Source organism: Parus major, chromosome 4 (assembly GCF_001522545.3).
Source record: "Parus major isolate Abel chromosome 4, Parus_major1.1, whole genome shotgun sequence".
In the NCBI taxonomy this organism is placed as follows: domain Eukaryota; kingdom Metazoa; phylum Chordata; class Aves; order Passeriformes; family Paridae; genus Parus; species Parus major.
Genome location: NC_031771.1, coordinates 45,286,581 through 45,307,119, shown reverse-complemented (window position 1 = coordinate 45,307,119; position 20,539 = coordinate 45,286,581). Strand labels below are relative to the sequence as shown.

Below are 20,539 nucleotides of genomic sequence, written 5' to 3'. Positions count from 1 at the left end.
GCAACCGGCCTGCAGTGCAACAGAGACCTTCGAGAGGGCTTCAGATCGTGAATGCAGCAAAGAGCTGAAGCACACACCTCTGGGTAAATTCACGACAAACTTGTAACTGCATTCCTTAATTACTGCAATGATGTTACATGTACAGCATTTTAATAAACTAGCAACACATTTGGTACTAATATTTACTGTGCATTTTTAAAACAATTGAGTTTTTTAAAGTAAAAAAAATATAAATTAGTTTATTGAAAATTTTAAGATTCAGTACTAGTAGGTATTTATTTACAGTTAAAATACTTCTTCAAAATCATATATAATAACCAAAAGCTCAAAATTAAGAAATTACTTTCAAGAAGTAGCATTTCATGTACTGTAAAATTACCTCGATAATATAAAGGACTATATTTTTGTAGAAACAATACAAGATGCATTTAGCTACTCTGTTATAATTCCAGGCTCCATGAACCAACAGCAAGTTCTTCAAATACTTGAACTGCAAAACACATGAAAAATGAACAAACATACAATTAAAATATACATACATGAATATTAACACTATTTTAAAATATTTTATTGTAGTATTTTGCAGTGTAATGATTTACCTGAGCAATTGAGTAGTCTGAAGAATTAGCAGCCTGTAGACCTTCATTCCCACTGATACCAACACCAACATGTGCTGTTTGTATCATACTAACATCATTTGCTCCATCACCAATCGCTAGAGTTACTACCTTAACTTGTTTTTTAACCATTTCTACAACTTCAGATTTTTGAAGCGGTGATACCCTAAGGGATAAAGAAAGAGTCAGGTTTAAATCAGGACTTTCAAATTAATGCACTTTTGGAACATACTTAACATTCTGTGAAAAGGTAATAAACCTAGACCAATTAACATCCTGGTTAGTGTTGTGGTCTTGGTATTGCCCTTCAAAGGTAACTGCTAAAAGCACATTCATAAAAAACAACATTTCTGAACTTTGGACTACTTAAAAGGTGAAAGAGGATTCTATATTGAGGAAGTCACCTTACCAAGTGTGTTAGAGAGAACTGATTTAAAATGTATTTAAAAAAAATAGAAGAATGAAAAATAATACAGCCTTCAAAATGAAGGTGGCTATGTAATCACATTATTTGGTGGCCAGCACAGCACACACACAACTATCTGACTTCTGAAAAAGCTGCATGGGATGAGTGGAAAACCTGGGATGAAAGTTTCTGGGCAACAGCCCTTCTGAAAAAATTCTGTGGTCCACCTATAGGAAAAAAATCTTTCTGTGATCTTCTGGTACATGTTTTATTTGAACTCTGCTGTAGAGAATTGTACCAAGACTTGCTACAGCCAGCTTCTACAGAAGATTCCTGAGTACTTATTTTTCATCTTTCTAACTTTTCAGGGACAGTGCCTTAATTCCTTTTTAGATCATTTTATAGGGTCAGCTGGAAGATGGCACTGTCATTGCCTCAAGTTCATGGTGAAATCAGTAAAAGATATTTTTCATTCATTCTGCTCACTCTTAGCTGTACATTTTAACTCCAGAATAACCCATTTAACATTCCTCTTGCATATATTTCTCTGAAACCAACATGGAGTTGGAATTCAGTTTGCTAAAGTCTTTATGCCAAACATCTGTTTGGAATTAATAACATATACAGATTTTTTTTTTTAAGAGAAATGTCTACTGAATATTTGTCAGCATCATCTGTGCTACAGCTAGTCTTAGGAGGAATCCATTGGTAATAAATGCTTCTGCACAAGTCAATACAGCCTGCAAACTTAAAAGAAAGTGATGTAACTTGTACTTTGAGAAGGGAGGAGAGCTTAAAATGTTTACTGCCTTTATATGGATAAAGAAAGAGCTTACAATTTTGTTTAGTCTGGATTATATATATATCTATATATCTATCTACATTTAAATTTTTCAAAGTGATTTACCTTCATTAAAAACTGCCATTTTAAACTTTATATTTTCAATCTCATAAACAAGGAAATGCAGTTTTTGTTGCTAAATACAAAACACTTAACAGAAACAAGTATTTTGGCAGAATATTGACTTTTTGGAGACATGGGCTATTAAAAATATTCACATTAAATCAGTGAGTGTTACAAGCAAGAATTTGTTTTAAACCTGCAGCCAAATTTTAAGTAACCACAAAATATGTCAGACATATATCTTGATATGCATTGAAACCTACTGACCTAGGTATATTATGGAAGTGTAAAATGAAGAAATGGCAGAGAGAATACTACTAGAACAGAAACTTTCATTTTGCACTTTTTTGTTTCTTTGCAAGAATGAAAACACTAAAAGACAGCTTTATGAACAGAATACCCCTCAATGGTTCCACAGTTCAACAGAAAAAGAAAAATTATCTCTTCAAACGGCATAAAACATATTTTGTAATCAAGGAAAGAGAAGAAAGAAGTACAGCTTTAAAGGATCAGTTCTACATGCATCCTGCTTGTTACTGTACTGAGCAAACTCAAACCTAGTAGAACAACCACAATACTCCAACTTATCTGTCAGAAAGACTACTGCCATTAGGAAAGTGTTTATACAGAGTATGAATTGTTCATCAGAGTAACTTCTCAGTTTAAAAGACAATAAAATCTTAGTTTGAAATTCAAACTGTTTCAGGCTGAAGCATGGCTACAAAGCTTAACCACAAAAACATTAATTAAAAAATACCATGGCTACAAAGCTTAACAACAAAACACTAATTAAAAAATCCCTTGGTAGCATGGCATTGCTTTTCAGATGGGATGGAAAGACTAGAAGCCTGGTCATTATTTGGATACTGCAATATTACTTCCTTTCCTGCGTCCTTTTGCAAAGCAGAAAAATAATTCCATTTCTAACACATTTTTCAGATGAATCTGATTTATTTTAATGGAAAAATGGATGTTTATAGCTGTAATAGTTGATATTTACAGAAAAGGATGAAAAGATTAATTGTATAAAAGAATCCCAAAATAATTTGGCATAATAATTATCAAAAAAGGCGTTTCAGCTTCAGGTTATAAAAAGCACCCCAAGTAGTACCTTTAACATTTTTATGCACTTCTTATACAATGTAATCCACATTTTACAGAACAGCAGCCTGTGGACAAAGATCTACAGACAACTCTAGATATGCTAAAACCTGTGGTTAACTGTAATATCAATTCAAGGTCAAGATTAGTGTCTCAACCTTATTGAGACTACTCTCAGTGGATTACAAATTATGTTTCTGGAAATATACAATCTGACTGACTTTGACAGGTACTCTCTGTTGCAGAGCACTCTACAGTGATATTTCACTTGAATGACTGTATTTCATAACTTTAGTTTCTTAATTTTTATAAACAAATAAAAATAGCATGGAGATAGAATGCAAAGCTTACCTGCAACAAATAACAGCTTTACATGACAAAGCCAAATCCAGGAAATACTGTCTTACTCCAAATGTCAAAGCATACTTCAGAGATTTACCATCAATGATGAGGGCAAAATCATTTTCCTTCCTTAAAGCATCACCAAGAGTACTGCAGTGATGGCTAAGTGTCTCTCTTGTTCCCTGTTGTACAAAAAAAATGGAGTTCATTATTTTTAATTCTTAATATTCTTAAATCCAAATTTTTCAGTGGGATCAGAAATTTTGGTTTTTGAGGAAGTTGCCTTTTGGTTCGCTATCAAATATTATAAAAGGAAAAGAATATTTGCAATAGTTGCACTATTAGAAACCCAAATAGTTGCACTATTAGAAACATTAGAAATGATCTGTAGGATTGCTCTTGCACTCTGCCAAAAAAAATAAGTTATGGTGAACTTTTAATGCTCTTTGAACAGCAACAATAGCTGCATAAATGCCAAAAGACACAGGTATACAGAAAACTAATATAATAATACAAAAGATGATTCACATATATAGAGATACTAGAATTTGCCATTATGCAAAATGTTCCTAAATGTTTAGAGAAAAGGAAACACAGACAATTCTTGATGTAAGTACAGGCATTATAACTGATAATTCTATCACATTAAATTAATATTTTAACATAATTTAACAATTGTAACATCAAGTACATGTTATACAAAGGAACGTATTTTGTATTTTTCAATTGCTAATGATAATTTAAATCACTCCTACACAAGTCACTATTTTGTGATCTAGTGCTGAGTACTTCAGATTGACTTCAGTAGACAATACATTCATATGTATTTATTTATATACTAGCCTGCTTTGGGAAGGTCACTGACACCTAGTTAGCTACAGTGCAGCTCATGGAGTGTCTTGAAGGACAAAAAATATTCCTTGTTGCCCTTCTTTCTTTTTGAAAAACCTTTACAGAGCTACAACATACTTCTGTTTCCTGTTTCACAGCCCAGAAGTAAAAAGTATTTTAGAGGAGAAAGGAAGATTAGAAAACCCTCTTCTGCTTGTAAAATACTGACTTTGGAAGCTAGTGACATCCTATAACAACATAGGATTTTTCATTTCAAACATTCCAAAGTTCCCATATTTTTTAACAAGTTTACCAACCAAATAATTGTGCCACTTCAGTGATGTCAGGCATACATAAAATTTGGTGTAACCACCTAAGAATAAAACACTGAACAAATCAAAAATCTCAAAACCCTCTGAAATGAAAAATACTGCTTTGCATTTTCAACTCAACTTACTCCTCCCAGTTCCACACGTTGTTGTTAATGGTTTTTGACTATTTTGATTCTACTGGCCTTCCAAAGATTCATTGGTTTGTTTATCTAAAATTAAATTATGCTGTTAGGGAATTCTGCACTTGTTTCCTGGCTCTCACCCACTAGAAATTGTGACAGAAATGAAGTTCCACTGTTTAAAATTATGTGTTAAAAAATCCTTAAAATGACTATTTACATATTAAAAATTACAGTTTCTGTAAATATTTTCCAGACCATCTTTAATTAAGAAATATTACAACATAAAGGAAGTATCAATTTTTCTCATTTCTGTGGACTACTTAATTTCTAACAAAGTTTAAACAACACATGAGAAGTAATATTCCTCTCATCTACTGTTTCTTTTATGTAATAAAATCCCCATAATCCAGGAGTAAATGATCTCTGCCACTTAGATATGCAAGTGTATAGACCCCAGTGGGATCCACCTGAGGGTGGTGAGGGAGCTGGTGGAAGAGCTCACCACACTCTTCCACATCAAATATTTTTCATCAGTCCTGGTTAACCTTGGAGGTCCCACACAGCTGGAGGTTTGCCAATGTGATGTCCATCTACAAAAAGGGCCAGAAGGAGGATCTGGGAGAATTACAGGGCTGTTAACCAGGGAAGGTCATGGAACAGACCATCTTGAACGTCATCACAAGGCATGTATTGGTCAACCAGGGGATCAGGCCCAGCCAGCATGGGTTTAGGGAAGGCAGATCCTGCTTGATCAACCTCATCTCCTTCTACAAGGTAACACGAATAGCAGAGGGAAAGGCTGTGGATGTAGTCTACCTGCACTTCAGTAAAGCCTTTGAGGCTGTATCTCAAGTTATTCTCCTGGAGAAACTAGCTTATTGTGGCTTGGAAGGGTGTACTGTTTACTAGGTAAGAACTGTAAAACCAGCACCTGTAGGTGCTGTGTGACAGCCAGCTGAACATGAGCCAGCTGTGCCCAGGTGGCCAAAAAGGCCAATGGTATCTTGGCCTGTGTCAGCAATGGTGTGGCCAGCAGGACCAAGGCAGTGAATGTCCCCTGTACTCAGCACTGGGGACGCCACACCTCAAGTCCTGTGTTCAGTTCTGGGCCTCTCAGTACAAGAAAGACACTGAGGTGCCAGCACATGTCCAGAGAATGGCAACGGAGCAGGGGAAGGGTCTGGAGCAGAAGAGGGAGCTGGGATTGTGTAGCCTAGGGAAGAGGAGGCTCAGGGAGGACCTTATTGCCCTCTACAGCTGTGTGAAAGGAGGTTGTAGTGAGATGGGGGTCAGTCTCTTCCATGAAACCAGTGATAGGACAAGAGGACATAGCCTCAAGTTTTGCCAAGGGAGGTTTAGATTGGACATAAGAAAAATTTATTTACTGAAAGGGTGCTCAGACATTGGAGCAGGCTGCCCATGGAAATGGTGGAGTCACCACCCACAGAACTCAAAACAGTTGTGGATGTGGCACTTGGGGATATTGTTTAGTGGTGAATTCTTTTGTTTAAATTGACCATAATTTTAGCAAAAGCAGACATGCCATCAGGTAGCTCCAAGAATACTACATATTAAAACAAAAAAACTCATATCCCAAGACAAAACAAAACTCCAATTGTAAAATTGTCGTAGTTACAATTCCTTTGTGGGCATACTCGCTAAGCTTAAATCACATGCCTCAGATTAAAAGTAGCATAAAAATATCCTTTATGAAATATTTTTCATATTTCAATTAAATATTTTTCACTGAAACTGGATGGTAATCGAACTATTTTCTATTTCCTGTTTAAATTCACAAGTAAAACAGTAAGGCTATGTTATGATGTCTGTCTATGGTTAACAGTACTATAGTGAAATTTAGCAGCCCATTAGGTTAATATGAAGGGAAATAAAATCCAGTGCTCTTGTACACAACTGTAAGAACAGCTGACTAACAAAACACACATTTTGCTTGTGAAGCTAAGCTCAGATGTTCACGAGACAAGAGCCCCAAAACAAATAATATTCCAAAGAGTTGAGGTACCTAAATACTTTTAGTTCTAATGCCTATTGGAGACTGAGGAGGTGACTGGGGTTGAGGTATTTTTCTTATGATTTCACAAATAAGGGTATTTGTTCATATAAAAGAGGATCTTTTATTTTAGCATATTCTTTGTAAGATCAGTTCACAGAGCTGGGATACAGTCTGAAAAAATATATTTTTTTATTCTAACTTCCTCTGCCTTGCATGCTGAAGTCACAACAATGACCAAATTGATGAGGTGTTTGTTTTGTTAAATCTTTTATTTTATGTGTCTTAGTGACAGGGGACTCTGCCTGTCCATAAAGGGATTAGATTTGAGCAAGCTACACTTTAGGAGAAGCCACTGGTATGCAATGGACAAATAGCATTATTTTAACAGCAAGGGGAAGAAGCATGCACTGAATGCCACCGTTCTCAGTGCAAGGTTTCAGTGGTTTTCAGAAGAGTACGCAGACCAAGAAAAGCCAGCCTCCCTAACTCCAGTGAACCTATCAAAAGCCAAAGTTTCATTCCATGTAAATTCCCTAACAGACAATACTCCAACTAGGTATCACAGTCTCCTGCCACCTGTTACTGATATGCAGAAACAAAAGAGGAACTGATCCACCTTTGCAGCTGCACTGTCTCAGCATTCTGCAATCACAGCAGTCCATCCCTTTCTCCATTTCCTGAGACCTGATCCACTCCTCTATTAGAACTTTCAAGGTAATTTACCCAAAACATTGAAATAGGGAGTACAGTGCAGTTATTGCAATTACTACCTTTTATTCTTAAACTATATTTATATAAATTTACTATAAAAAGATATTATTTGATAGATATTTATTGAACTTTTGAATCATCACACTAGAAGCGGTTCATTTGGAATGCTTGCATAATGTGAAGCTCCTGGTTTTGAGCCTGCATGGATAAAATTTACTCATAGTTGTGAAGTTCCTTTGTGTAGAAGCTACACTGATTTCAGAAGGTGTAGACTGTTTTCCAGTTATTCAGTAACTTTCTGTCACAAAGACCATACAGTCTTCCAAGCATGGAACACTAAAATTAAGAAAGCAACCCCCCAAAACAAACATAAACAATATCCCCTCAAACCATGGTTTTGGCAATACTTTCTGTCTAGATAAATAGACACCCTAACTTATTTTTTACACCATCTTCACCATGATGTCTGGATATTTTAAGCAATAAAATAATGTTTCGTTAATTGAGAAGAAGATTGAAGATTTTACTTACGTCAAGAGAGCCTTCATTTATAACAATTAGCCCCATGTTCTTTCTCAAAAGTTTACAAGAATGACCTGTTAGAAAAGATTTTGTTTTTAAAAAGATTTCCCAAGCTGAAATAAATGACAAAATAAAATTCTACTGCATTTTATAAAAGGTACTAAGTCAGAACAGTTGGACTTTCCCTTGCTGCCACTTGCAACTGTTCTACCTTATTCAGAGGTGCTTTAAAGAGAGTTACAGAAAAAAACAAACAGATCTCCCTGAACTTTGCAATTTTTCAGAATGCAACTTGCATGTATACACCTTGTATATATACGCCGTATTCAAAACTTGCATATATACAACTCTTCATTAATTTCTTTTATTCTTTGGTGCATTAAACAGGATGCATGTGCTAATGATATAGGCTGTCTAGTCAAAAGTAAAGTGGAAATATTTGTATTAGATGTATTTCCTTAATTTTGAAAGTACTAAGGAAAATAACCTTAGATCTACTGTATCATGTGTATGTGGAGAGTTCTTTAAGACTGGAAATAACAACATCCAATAAAAAGGATTTATATGACTAAAGTAAGGCTTCATTTTGGACATGTATCTACACTACAGCAATAAATACTGATATGGTCACATGCAAAGAACATTAAACATACTTTTTCTCGCTCTGTTATATTAACAGAGGCAGAATCTACCATTCCCTATCTTCCCCCTATCACTGACCATCACTGACAAATTCTGAAGTGACATATAATATTACTGTTTTTTACAAGACAACTTTCCATTCTGGAAGAAATTTTACTCTATCAACTGCTATTATTTTTAAACCTGTCACAAAGACATCAAATAAATGCAAACATAATACCAATATTAATGGCAGTCTCTTGTTTGTCCCCTGTAAGTATCCAAATTTTTATGTCTGCTTTCATGAGTGTCTCTATGGTTTCAGGCACTTTGTCTTGTAGCTTATCTTCAATTGCTGTTGCTCCAAGCAGCTGAAGATTCTGTGAACATAAAATATTTCACACATACAGGTTTTTTTGGTTTAAATTAAATTTCGATGTTCCATTTATTTTATTTAACTCTCTATATTCACGACAAGATTAATGCTCTCTAAACTCATTAATCAGATTTGGTATCAACAAATAAACAACTTCCGCTTTATTCCATGAGCTTAGATATCTGTGTGGCTTGACAAGACTACACAGTGTGACCATTCAAACTTCAATCAATTTTTCACTCAGTAGCTCAGTAGTTTGTTCAGCAAAAGCTGCCATTTCCTGAGGAGTTCCTCTCTGATTTGAAGGCTTCAGGAGTGCTAATACCACACCTTTTCTATTTTAATGATTTCTCTTCACTTTGTATAAAAAATCCAAAATACCTGTCAATTTATCTTAGTACTTTAGCTTTGATTTTTAGCTTCCTATGGAGCAAATCTACAGAGTTTTTGTGAAGACAGACATTTTTATATTTCCTATTTCTATACCTTTAAAACGTGCTAAATTACAGACACCATTACACATCTAATAGTGTGCAATCCTGGCAGCCGCATGGCCAGGATACTACATCCTGAGGAAGTACTTGTGCAACTTATACACAAATTTGTAAAGGTAGCAGGGCACTAAAAAGTAACATAGTTTCAAGACTCTTTTATTATATCCAGATAAACTCCTCATCAATGTTCACTAGCGATTGAAGTTATATTCCCTCACCCTTCTTTATCATAGATTAAACACCACAGATTAGTGATGCTCTGAATTTAAAGCATTCTCATCAATCCATCTTATACTTTCTGAGTAACCTAAAAATAACCCCCCCAAAATTTAAGTATCAAAACTTCAAACACTATTGGTCTCCTGCACTCCTTTTCCTTATAAATTTAATAGTCATGGGACCTTTTTACTGTTGAGGCAGAGAAGTGTGAACCTCATGCTTTGCTACTCCAGAGGCAGTGTTGCCAGAAACTTAAGGCTCTGCTCTTATGACTCTGTATCTGGGTACAAGCTCACTTTACAGGTCTTCAGTGAAACAGAGGCTGACAAAATGGAGCAAGTCCAACACAGGGACACAAAAATAGCTTAGGGTCAAGAGCCCACTAAATTATATTAAGAACACCTGAAGAAGTAGGATGAGTTAACATGGGGAAAAAAATAAGACTAAGGGAGATTCCTTCTGCTAACTGAAACTTGCAGAGGAGCAATCCTCCAAAACACATGCTGCACAGTGAAAGAGCAAGGAGGCGTCAGTCATATTCTGCAGCAATAAAAAAATTAATTCAGAAGAAGGAAAGAAGACTAAGTTGAGTATCAAAAAAAATTACCTGCTGCAGCTGGGAAAACTCCATCCTTGTGGATACTCAAAACTTCATCAAAGTGTTGGGCAAGCAAAACTAGCCCTGCTTTGAGCAGGGATTTGTGTCTAGATGACCTCCTGAAGTCCCTTCCAATCTTGATCACTCCATTGTTCCAAGATCATTATATAATGAAGCAGATGCTGTTTATCTGTTATTACAGGTTTTTATACACTAGAAGAACTCGGAAAAAAGGCTTTCCAGTAGTTCAACCCATAATCAGCACTTTCCAGCAAGGCAGCTACTTGCAGCAAAACCTTTCTTTGATTAATTGTTCCCTCATTTTGATTATTTAAACTGCAAGGACTACATGACACAACAGTAAGTACATTGCTGGAGTTTTCTTTTCTATCTAAGCATTATTCCTCAATAGTGATTCACTTTTCATGGTATAGAAAATAAGGACAATAACTAAGAACCCATTCTTCTGCTCATCCCTCCCCCCAGCCAACCCAAACCACAGAAAGCCACATCAAGCTGCACGTACTTTTTCAATTAGTTCATAGCTCTCCTCAAGTTTGAGTACTCTGTTTTGTATAGCTGTAGAAGCACGGTGATAGACATCTAACCATTCTTGATAATCACTTTCTGAAATCTCAGCCACAGCAAAACACAGAGTTCTTAAGCCTAGAGAGAAAGCAGATAGTGATTCAGTATTTGTTAGTCCCTTCCCTGATATGCCTGCAATGAGTACCTTTTGAAAGCTGAAATTATTCTGTATTTTATGTATGCTTATGCCTGGTTTTCAAATTACTGCTGCACATCTTGAAGAACTTTTTAAATACACATAAAGCAAAAATGAACTATAAATAGAAATTTATTCAACAGAGTAACAGTTTCAAAGAAGCTGAATGTAATATAGGTGATGTATTTCACTGGAAATAAATAATAAAGTTTTATGTAAGATTTGACTTAAACTGCAAAAAAAACATGAAGAAATCCCAACACTTGCTGAAGAAGTATGTACATTGAAACATTAAAACTGTAAAATTGAATTGTATTTCTGAGAAAAATATTTATAAACTTAAATGTTGCTATGCTGGAAAGCAGTAAAGTTAAAATATATTAGCATTATATTACAACTGCCCTCTTCACTCCTCCTCAATACTCTTATGAAATTCTAGTTTGAAATTTATTATCTAGAAGCCAACTTTGAATCCCCTCATTTAACTTTCCCTTTTCACAGATTGTTTCAGCCTTCCAAATTCTTAAAATCATTATGTACTATTTGGCAATTTTTCTTACCAACCTTTGAGTTGGTTGATATTTTTAACAGGTTTTTTCCTTCAGCAGAAATATGAATTAAGCATTACAGCAGGAATTTGAGACCACATGATTTTGAGAAATATCTATTTTTTGACAACACATGTTTTACACTCAATTTAAGTAGCTAGGTGTGAATTTTCTAACAGCCCATTTTCACATATTACCAGATTTCTAGAGAATGAAGTTGACATAAGTCTTTATATACTACCCACAGTTTGCAGGCCAGCAGAAGTGGGGTGGGCAGGATAAATGTAGTTACCCTTTGGTCACTTTCCCACTCTGCTCTAGGAGATGAACAGCACCACAGCCAGGGATAGTTAAATGTAACCTTTATTTGTTCACAGGATTCTGGAGCATACAGCTCAGCACCAGCAGCAATTTTGAAATTATAAGAGGTTGGGCATGAAATAATACATGTGCCTTAGACTAATTTAGTATCTTCAGGATAAAAACCATGTGTAAGAAGATATTTTGACGACTAAACAGCATTTGAAACACAGTGTCTCACTTCTAGATTAAGAAGAATAAACTCAAGGCTAACAACCCAAACCATCCTTTTTTTCTGCATAATAGGAACATACTAACAAGGTCCAAAGCAATGAATATAGGTGAAGAGGAGGAAAGGAATCTACTATCCACTCACAGTGATACTATTTCCACAATGCTTTCAACATATTTTCTGCAGATGATAAAATGAAGAAAAGAAATCCAAGCGTATGGAATGTCACAAAATAGTTTTTTCAAGGTATTTGCTTTCTCTTTTTAAATCACTGCCTAATTAATTTTTTTTCAGTTTTTTATGTGCTTCTTCTCATTGTGATTTAAAAGAATATTCCAAATAAAATATGGAAAACAAAATATCATTAAGCCTGGTTCTTAACAGACTGAAACAACACAGGAAAATTACAGAGGATTTTTCTATTCATTGAAGCAGGCATTAACACTAAAGCTTAATAAACGCTTACATATAAATGCCAGCCATGCTAACCACTTCATTTTTGAACAACACACCAAGAGCAGGCAGCAAATGCCAAGGACATACTGTCCTACCACATGAAAGGATACTCATGAGAAACTTTACAACATAGCTGGCTGCAATTTAAATTTGAAGTAAAAATAAATACCAATTTTTTAATCTAATCCAGAGATATGTGATTTTTTTTAAAAGACTGAATTTTATGCTTTTTAAAAGGTTAGAAATTCACTCTTCTGAACAGTAAATCTTTTAATCTGTTGAAAAGAAGGATACAAAAAATAAACTTTTAAAAAAAAAACTGAACAAACTTTTTAATCCCATCATATGTACAGTGGTTCTAAAGACAGGTGGAAGTTTTCATCTTTTATGTTGATTTATTTACTGCAATCTAACTGCTATGGAGTTGCACTACTGATTTAATGAGAATTGTAATTAAGAACTGGATTGAAATTTTCACACCAATTCACACAGGACAGCAGATTGTGATCTAATTTTGTCTGTAATTTTTGTCTCTACTTCTGTAACCAAATATATACCTTATGACCCAAACTAACTTCACACCTAAGTAACCTTTTCTTGACTAATTCTGGTTAAGCCTTTCTAGAACCCCACTGTGCATTTAAGACTTTGGGCTGTACCATCGGTCAAATTTGTTTGGGTACAGTTCTGCTTTCAACTTTATTGTATAATTTATTCTAACTTTACTACTTTAAGATTCTTTAAGACTAACCAAATGTTTCCTGCAGAGATCTTGATATGAAAAACTAACAAAAGAAACAGATCTGTGACTTGCTTCTGCTATCAATGATAGAACCAAGAGACTGAGGCTGCTTAATACACTAGTTGAAACTCTAAATTACATGACGAACTGAAAGACAAAAACTAGAGGTCATATCAATGACAAAAAAATGACATTTTATGATAACAAGAATATCTGGCCAGAGATCAGTTAACAAAAATGCATTGTTTTTTAATTTACTTTCCAGTGTAAGTTTATTTCCTAAGACACATTAAAGATAACTTTAATGTTCTAGTAGCAGTGTATTAGAAAAATGAGGCAAAAGCTCAGCAGTTCAGATTCCCCTAACTCTTAATTCTGTTTCCAACTCCTCTCTACCAACTCATTGATAAATTGACACTATGATACTGCACAGTACACTATAATGCTTTCCTGAAATACTAAGGGGGTGTAACATTGAACAGCAGGAACTGTGCAGAAACCTTTCTACAGTCTGCTTTTCTCATCACATCTGTACCATGAAATTCACTATAATTAAATAACTAACTGGCTACTTGTATCAGTCATCTTAATTTCACAGTCTTTTAAATTTTGCTTATTATTCCTACTTCACAAACTCTCAGAGAGAGGTCCCCCACCTTTGGCAACTGTTTTGTAGAAGTGATTATTAAAACTGCAGACACCAAAACAAACCGTACGGACGCTGGCAATCTCCCTTACTGGGACTGGTGACAGAAACAATACAGCTAAAAGCTACCTTAAAAGCACTATGCTAATAATTTCCAACCATCTTTACTTTGGCTACTTCTTCCTGTGTGCCATCCCTACAGCATTCACTGGGTATGGGACACGAAAGAGACCATGGGAAATGAGATCTTCACAGAAACAATGTCCTATGTGTTTGCTCTCTGGAAAAATATGTTTTGGTTAAAAGATTCTGCTGTGTACTCTGTGGGTGTGTGGGTTGTTTTTCAGGCTTTTTTTAAGCATGAAGTAATTACTGAAATTTCTTAGGAAGAGGAAGACTTAAGGAGACATTGCTAAAATGTAATTTTCAAACTTAACATGAGTAAAACACTACAGCAAGACAAAATTGAAAAACGAGAAAGTTGAGCAGTTACTGAATTTCATATTTATTTTTATATTCAATAATATCACCCACCTTCTGTAGCAAACTGCTCTAGATGTTTTAAGGTGATTTCTTTGTATTTTGAACTTTCAGCAAGACGGTCATAAATTACAGTATCCTACAAAACAAATAAATATAGCTCAGAACAACTTTAATAGAAAAATGATTTCTTTCTTTGGTAAACAATACAAATCATGTAGGAAAATGGCAGAACAATAAAACTGTGCTATTTAAGCATCAAAAATTAATAGACAATCCTATTTCAGAAGTTAAAAAAGGACATTGAAATCCTCAGATTTTCTAAATTTAAAAATTCTGCTATAATGCAGCTTTTTTTCCTTCTACATTTTTGATGTTATTTCCCTTTATTTTGAAAAGTGCCAAAATGCTGTTTTCCTCTTTTAATATTACACTCACAAAATAAAATTAGTGCTTCATAACTGCTTTTTGTAGCCAGTTTAATACACAGAATATTAACAGCAGTTTTTGTCTCTCACTTGAGATGATAAAATAGACACTTGTGTTCAACAAACTTCCTTTTCTTAAAACATTCTGGAACTGGACTTCATCTCCCTTCCCCTCCAACTTGACTTGACATACAGACTGAGAACTAATGAGCAACTCTGCCATTCCCATATGCATTATGGTAAGGATAGCTTTCCACAGGTCCTGCTTTTAGGAAAATTTACTTCTGCGTAATATCAATGGTTGGTTAAAATTCCCATCTAGTCAATTATGATGGATTACTATCTCTATCTAGTAATCCATGCTCAGCTACTCCAGTAAGTAATTAATACATGTTCATCCATTTTCTTGGAGTACAGAAGGAAGCATAAAGGTATTAGTCCAGTACAAAAGAAAGTTTGAACAGATCTGTCATACCTTCATAGGTAGGTAGCAAAAGAAAAGACACTAACTAGTTAATCACATTGAACAGCTACACAGCAGAACAATGTAAATTGCAAGGAACACATCACCATTCCTTCCCCCACATTTTAAATGTTTTGACTACAGTTATTACAATCTTTTGCTTTTGTATTTGTACTGGTAGCATGTATTCTTTGTTTCAGTGAAAACAGAATAAAACTCACAGCTCCTTTGCAGTAGAGTCTTAACTTCCCTGATGGTGTGCGAATTATCACTGACATTCTCTTCCTAGAGCTGAAAGAGAAATAAATTCTCTGTATAAAGTGGTTCATAAATACAAGCATTTACCAATATTTTAACTAATAATATCATTATATAACTTATATTACACACAGGATAAAAAGTCAGTGCTATCTATTCTGAATTATGTTCTCAGCTGGCTGGGATGGAAAACAGTTTTCGTGCCTAACAATTAAAATGAATGCTATTTTTCTGTGAATACTTCTGTAGGCCTTTTCCCACCAAAATTATTTTAAGAATTTTCACCTTCATCTAAATATTCTCTCTACTGATGACAAAAAAGCACCTTAAAGCACAAATTACTTATCATCAGCATCATAAAGAGGTAGTGTATCATGGACTGTTCCAGTTTTTCTTCCTTCCCAGACAGCCAGTCATTCATACACTGTGTACTGTGCTGCAATCCTATTACTGTTGTCCCAGAATTGCATTTATTATGCAAAGTTTTCAGTATGCTAAGAACTGGAAAGGGGCTGGACTAATTTTAACTACTCTCTGGCTCTCGGGTGCTAATAAAATCCAAGTTATTTTTATTTTTTGCCATCATAACTAAGGTAGAAATTGGAGGAAAGCATGGAGAAGACTGTCATGGTGTGCTTTCTGTCTTCTTTCCATTGAGGTTTGCCAACAAGCATTCTTTAGGTGCAAGATCATATCCTGTCAAGATGTGTATTTATATTATAAGTCTTTCAAATTTTAACTTCATAAATAAATCTACAGAAACTGTTCAGGGAACAAAACATTTCTCACACAACAGTTCACAGTGAAATAGAGATGGAAATAAATGGTCCTTTAAAATTTTGGTTCCTGTTGGAACTGGATCCCATTTATACATCACCAAAGAGCATTATTGTATGAATGGTTCCTGAAGTTCAGACTGCCATGGAAAACATCCTGTAATTGGAATGTGGACATAGGTGAAGGAAAGAAATTTATAATCAGAGGTGAAGTAATGGGCTGAACGGTATCTTCAGGAAAACATTTTCTAATTCCACCTGAATGTGCACTTTGCTTCAAGTATTCAAGTGTATGTTCAAAAATTTCTGAACAACAATATTAAATTACATTGTTACCATGAATATTGAACAAAAAGCACATACAAAACCATTAACTACTGCAACTTCTTTTCCATTTCATCTCTAAACCTCAGATAAGTAGAATTCCAAAAAGCTTTAGATAGTGTCCAGCTGGGAATCTACTTAGACAACACAGCCTGAATTAAAAGCAAGTCTCAGATCCACACTGATTCCAGCCAAGACTATCTAGCCTACTGCTACCTGAATTCATTACACTTACCTGAATGTTCAATTCAGAAATAGAGGAGGAATTACAGTGGGTTAGGGGGTGTATAAACAATAATTTGATATATTTGCCCTTGACAGTAAAAACTCAGCACTTTTATACTTGTCTTGCAATACCAGGAGATTGTAACCTTGAAGTCCTGCATGGAGCTGCATATTATTCTACTGAAGATGTATCAAAGAATAACCAATATTTTCCTGTAGCATTCTGAAACTTCAGCTATTCAGACAGATATTGATGCCTGACTGACAGAACTTTCTTAGTGAAACTGCAATAAAGCTAATGACCAAGAGTTACTGTCAAGGACTTCTAACTTTTTATGAGGCTTTTTATGGCTGTGACAGTTTTATTTCCTTTTCCTGGTGAACTACAGTAAGCCACTAAATTGCACAACTACAAATAACTGACAGTGTGAGACCACTGTTTTGTTCTGCTTGTTCTCCATAGAAGTGGTATAAGCAGCCATAATGACTTGGTTACAACAGGAAAAATACTGAACAGAAGATTTTTGCTGAAACAGTGACAGAGAAAATGCCTGCAAGCCTAGAAATTGGACACATCTTGAGATATCGTCAATATGCACAAAACAAGAAATTGTAACTAGAACTTTTTTGCCTAGAAAAGGGAAAAAATATAATAAAAAATTAGGAATTGACAAAAATCTGGCAAAATAAAAATTGGTCTGCAAGAAAAAAACACACCCATCATCTACTGCCTGTCCCAAGTGAAATACAGAAATTAGCAGCATCTCCTCACTGCTGAATGTGGTGCTGTCCTGCATTCCCTTATGTCTGTGCCACGCACAAATGACTTGCTTGTATTCAACATGGAGCCTCTTTAAGATCCAGCCCCAAGCAAATAATCCTCAAGGTTTGTTTGTATACATTCCTTTGCTAACAGTAGTTTTTAATAATCTGTAAAAAAACCCCAAAACAAACCAAAACAAAAAGCAGGAAAAAGTGCCCTATGTCCTTGTGTGCTATGGAATTCTGCAAACCCACTGCTGTGATCTGTGTATACCTGAAGGCTGGGTAACCCCTTGGGCTGTTACAGAGAGGCAGAATAGCTGGTAATTCCCATGGAGATGCAATTGATAGGTCCAGTTACTCTACAATCTGATTTAAGATTAAACAACCACAGAAAACACCACTACAGAGGTTTTGGTACCTCCTCTGTCAGCTACTCATTTTTTTTTTTTACTTTTAGAATTATCAGGTCTTCATTCACAAAACCAGTGTATTCTGGAGCTCTCTGATTGAGAGGAGGTAGGGCCTCAAATGTTCTAGGATGCCTTCTGCGTGCTCAGTATAACAGCTGAGACAATGTGGATTACTCATGAAATCAATCACACATGAGAGACTAATCAAGGTATGAATTACAGGTAAATACACTAACATTTACATTGGTAAATCAAAAACACAGGAATTCAGACAAGAAGCTTTAAACTCTAACTATCACAGATGATTTCTGCTAGGCTGTGGAGGTATGCCCCAGGGAAATCAGTCATTAAATCAATAGATAGCACATACTCCAGATATTGAGATATTATAATTACATATGTACTCAATACTTGCCAGTGAAATTAATTCTGTCACTAAAAATGCAATTCTTTCCTCTAGGAAAACAAGCAGATACAAATCAAACCCTCATTCAGTAGCATTGCCAGAAATGACATGTTAATGCACGTCAGTATGTGCAGTTTGTGCACCGATAGTGGACACTGCTTATCCTTAATGACACAAGGAATCACACACTCAGCATCTTACTCAGTTTCACAACTGGCACAGGTGAAAAGAGTGGATGTAGCTAGCACAGGGATGAAACCAAACTTAAGATTTTCCATGCTTCTGGGTCTTTGACACAGAGCCTTGCTTTCCCCTGCCCTGCAGACACATTTCCTAGGAGCTGGTTTGGGCTGCCAAGAGACAGCTGCAGTTTTTCTGTATGTTACAGCACCAGAATACAAGCACATGCACAACACTGCACAATTCCTCCCCTAACAGTACAGGGATGCCTGAACAGCAGAGAATCTGAACAACCCTTCACTTCCTAGAACTAAAGGTACCACAGCAGTTGTGGTATCTGAGCAGACTATCTACTGGAGGCTACGTAAACTCAGCAAGTTATTAAGACACAATTTGCTAATTTTAAGCAAATTATAGTACCTTCAGTATGCTTTCAGTATGCTCACCTGCCAGTTAGACTGACAGTTATACTTCATTGCTATGAAGAAAGTATTATTACTATGCTGTATAAGTCTACTTCTCTTTTCACAGGCACAAGTGTAATCACTGAAAGAAGAGAATAGCAGAAGTGACAAGTCTACCACGTATTCCTACAAGTTCTGCTTCTGTAAAATGCTTCTCCAGAAGACTGTCCTATCAAGTGTTGACACTGTTGCACTCTAATTGCAGAAGTGTCTTAATCTAGCCTGTACTGGAAAGTGGCAAGGAATTCATTTGCATTTTTTCTGGGAAAAACTTGGAACACCTGCACACTCTCAACGGTTTATTCAAAACAACTTTCTCCAAAAGTACATGCTCCTACCCATACAAATAGTGTTGTTTTGGAGCCAAAATTTCTCTTGCTGTGGAACACGGGTGACCTCTAGTGCTTCCAACAAGTCAATTCCAAGCACAGCTAAATATTGCAGAATAAGAACAAAAACATCTTTAAAAACTGAATACTTAATAAAATTGTGGGATCAGTAGCCACTGAAAAACTTATACCTCCAAAGGCTGAGATTTAAAAGCAATTCTCCCACCTCTATAAAGTATCATTGTTTAATTTAAAATTTTAGACCTAAGCAGAAGCTTAAAAAAAATCTATGAAATCAAGACAAAGATCAAAACCAGAAACAAAGTAGAAATCCTTCACTGCTACTCCAGAAACACAGTATGAACTTTTACAGAAGTCAAATAAATAGCAATTCACTTTGTACTACATACTTCCTAAATTACAAGAAAAAAAAATGCAAGCAATGCCCACAAGAAAAATTAAACCATGACATAAATCTAAAAAATTCATGTATGTCCTCTACAATATATAAAACAAACATTAATTGCAAACAGACATCAAAAGACATTCAAAACTATAAAAAGTACTTTCTGTTGCATCTTTCATTGCTTCATTTTATTGCTATTACCATAGCTATAGGCAACTACTCTGATTTCACACAACTTAGACATCTTCAGTCTGTCTCTCCTGCATTGGATTGTTTTGGTTTTCTTTTTTGTTTTGTTTTTAGCTAAGCTCAAGGGAACTATACTACAACAGGAAGGAAAACAACAATCACTTTCCACAGGCACAATTATGAGTAATCATTTTAAGAAAAAAAGAAACTTCCTCTACATGCAAATCTCTTCCTTATCCTGTGCCAAAGTAAGCAATAGACCTACACAAACATTTAGAACACAGACAGCATACACAGATACAATATAAACAGCACTACATAAGAATTCAAACTGCATCCATACTTCTTATGGGTACATTTATAACTTCAAGAATTTTAAAACAAAATTTTTACTGAAAGAAAAAATGTGATAAACTTATATCCCAAGTAAACCAACTGGTCAACACGGTAGTGATGCTTCTCAGAAGATAATGAGTCTCAGTTTAGAGTATTTGAACAAGCCATAATTATACAAGCATATTTAAGGTCAAATGCAAAATTTATTTTATCAGTCATGATAAATACACTTACTTTTTAAT

General features: G+C 35.2%; 1 protein-coding gene across 1 annotated transcript in view; it reads right to left on the bottom strand.

Moving 5' to 3' along the window:
- ATP8A1 (ATPase phospholipid transporting 8A1) overlaps positions 1-20,539 on the bottom strand; it is a gene marked incomplete at its 5' end in the record, with an annotated part of 94,756 nt that overhangs the window by 40,196 nt on the left and 34,021 nt on the right. Inside the window, 8 exons of the mRNA XM_015624293.1 lie at positions 380-490; positions 600-783; positions 3,380-3,552; positions 7,912-7,976; positions 8,765-8,903; positions 10,737-10,876; positions 14,393-14,477; positions 15,451-15,520. Coding sequence (XP_015479779.1) covers positions 380-490; positions 600-783; positions 3,380-3,552; positions 7,912-7,976; positions 8,765-8,903; positions 10,737-10,876; positions 14,393-14,477; positions 15,451-15,520 — 967 coding nt within the window. The remainder of the gene's footprint in view (positions 1-379; positions 491-599; positions 784-3,379; positions 3,553-7,911; positions 7,977-8,764; positions 8,904-10,736; positions 10,877-14,392; positions 14,478-15,450; positions 15,521-20,539) is intronic.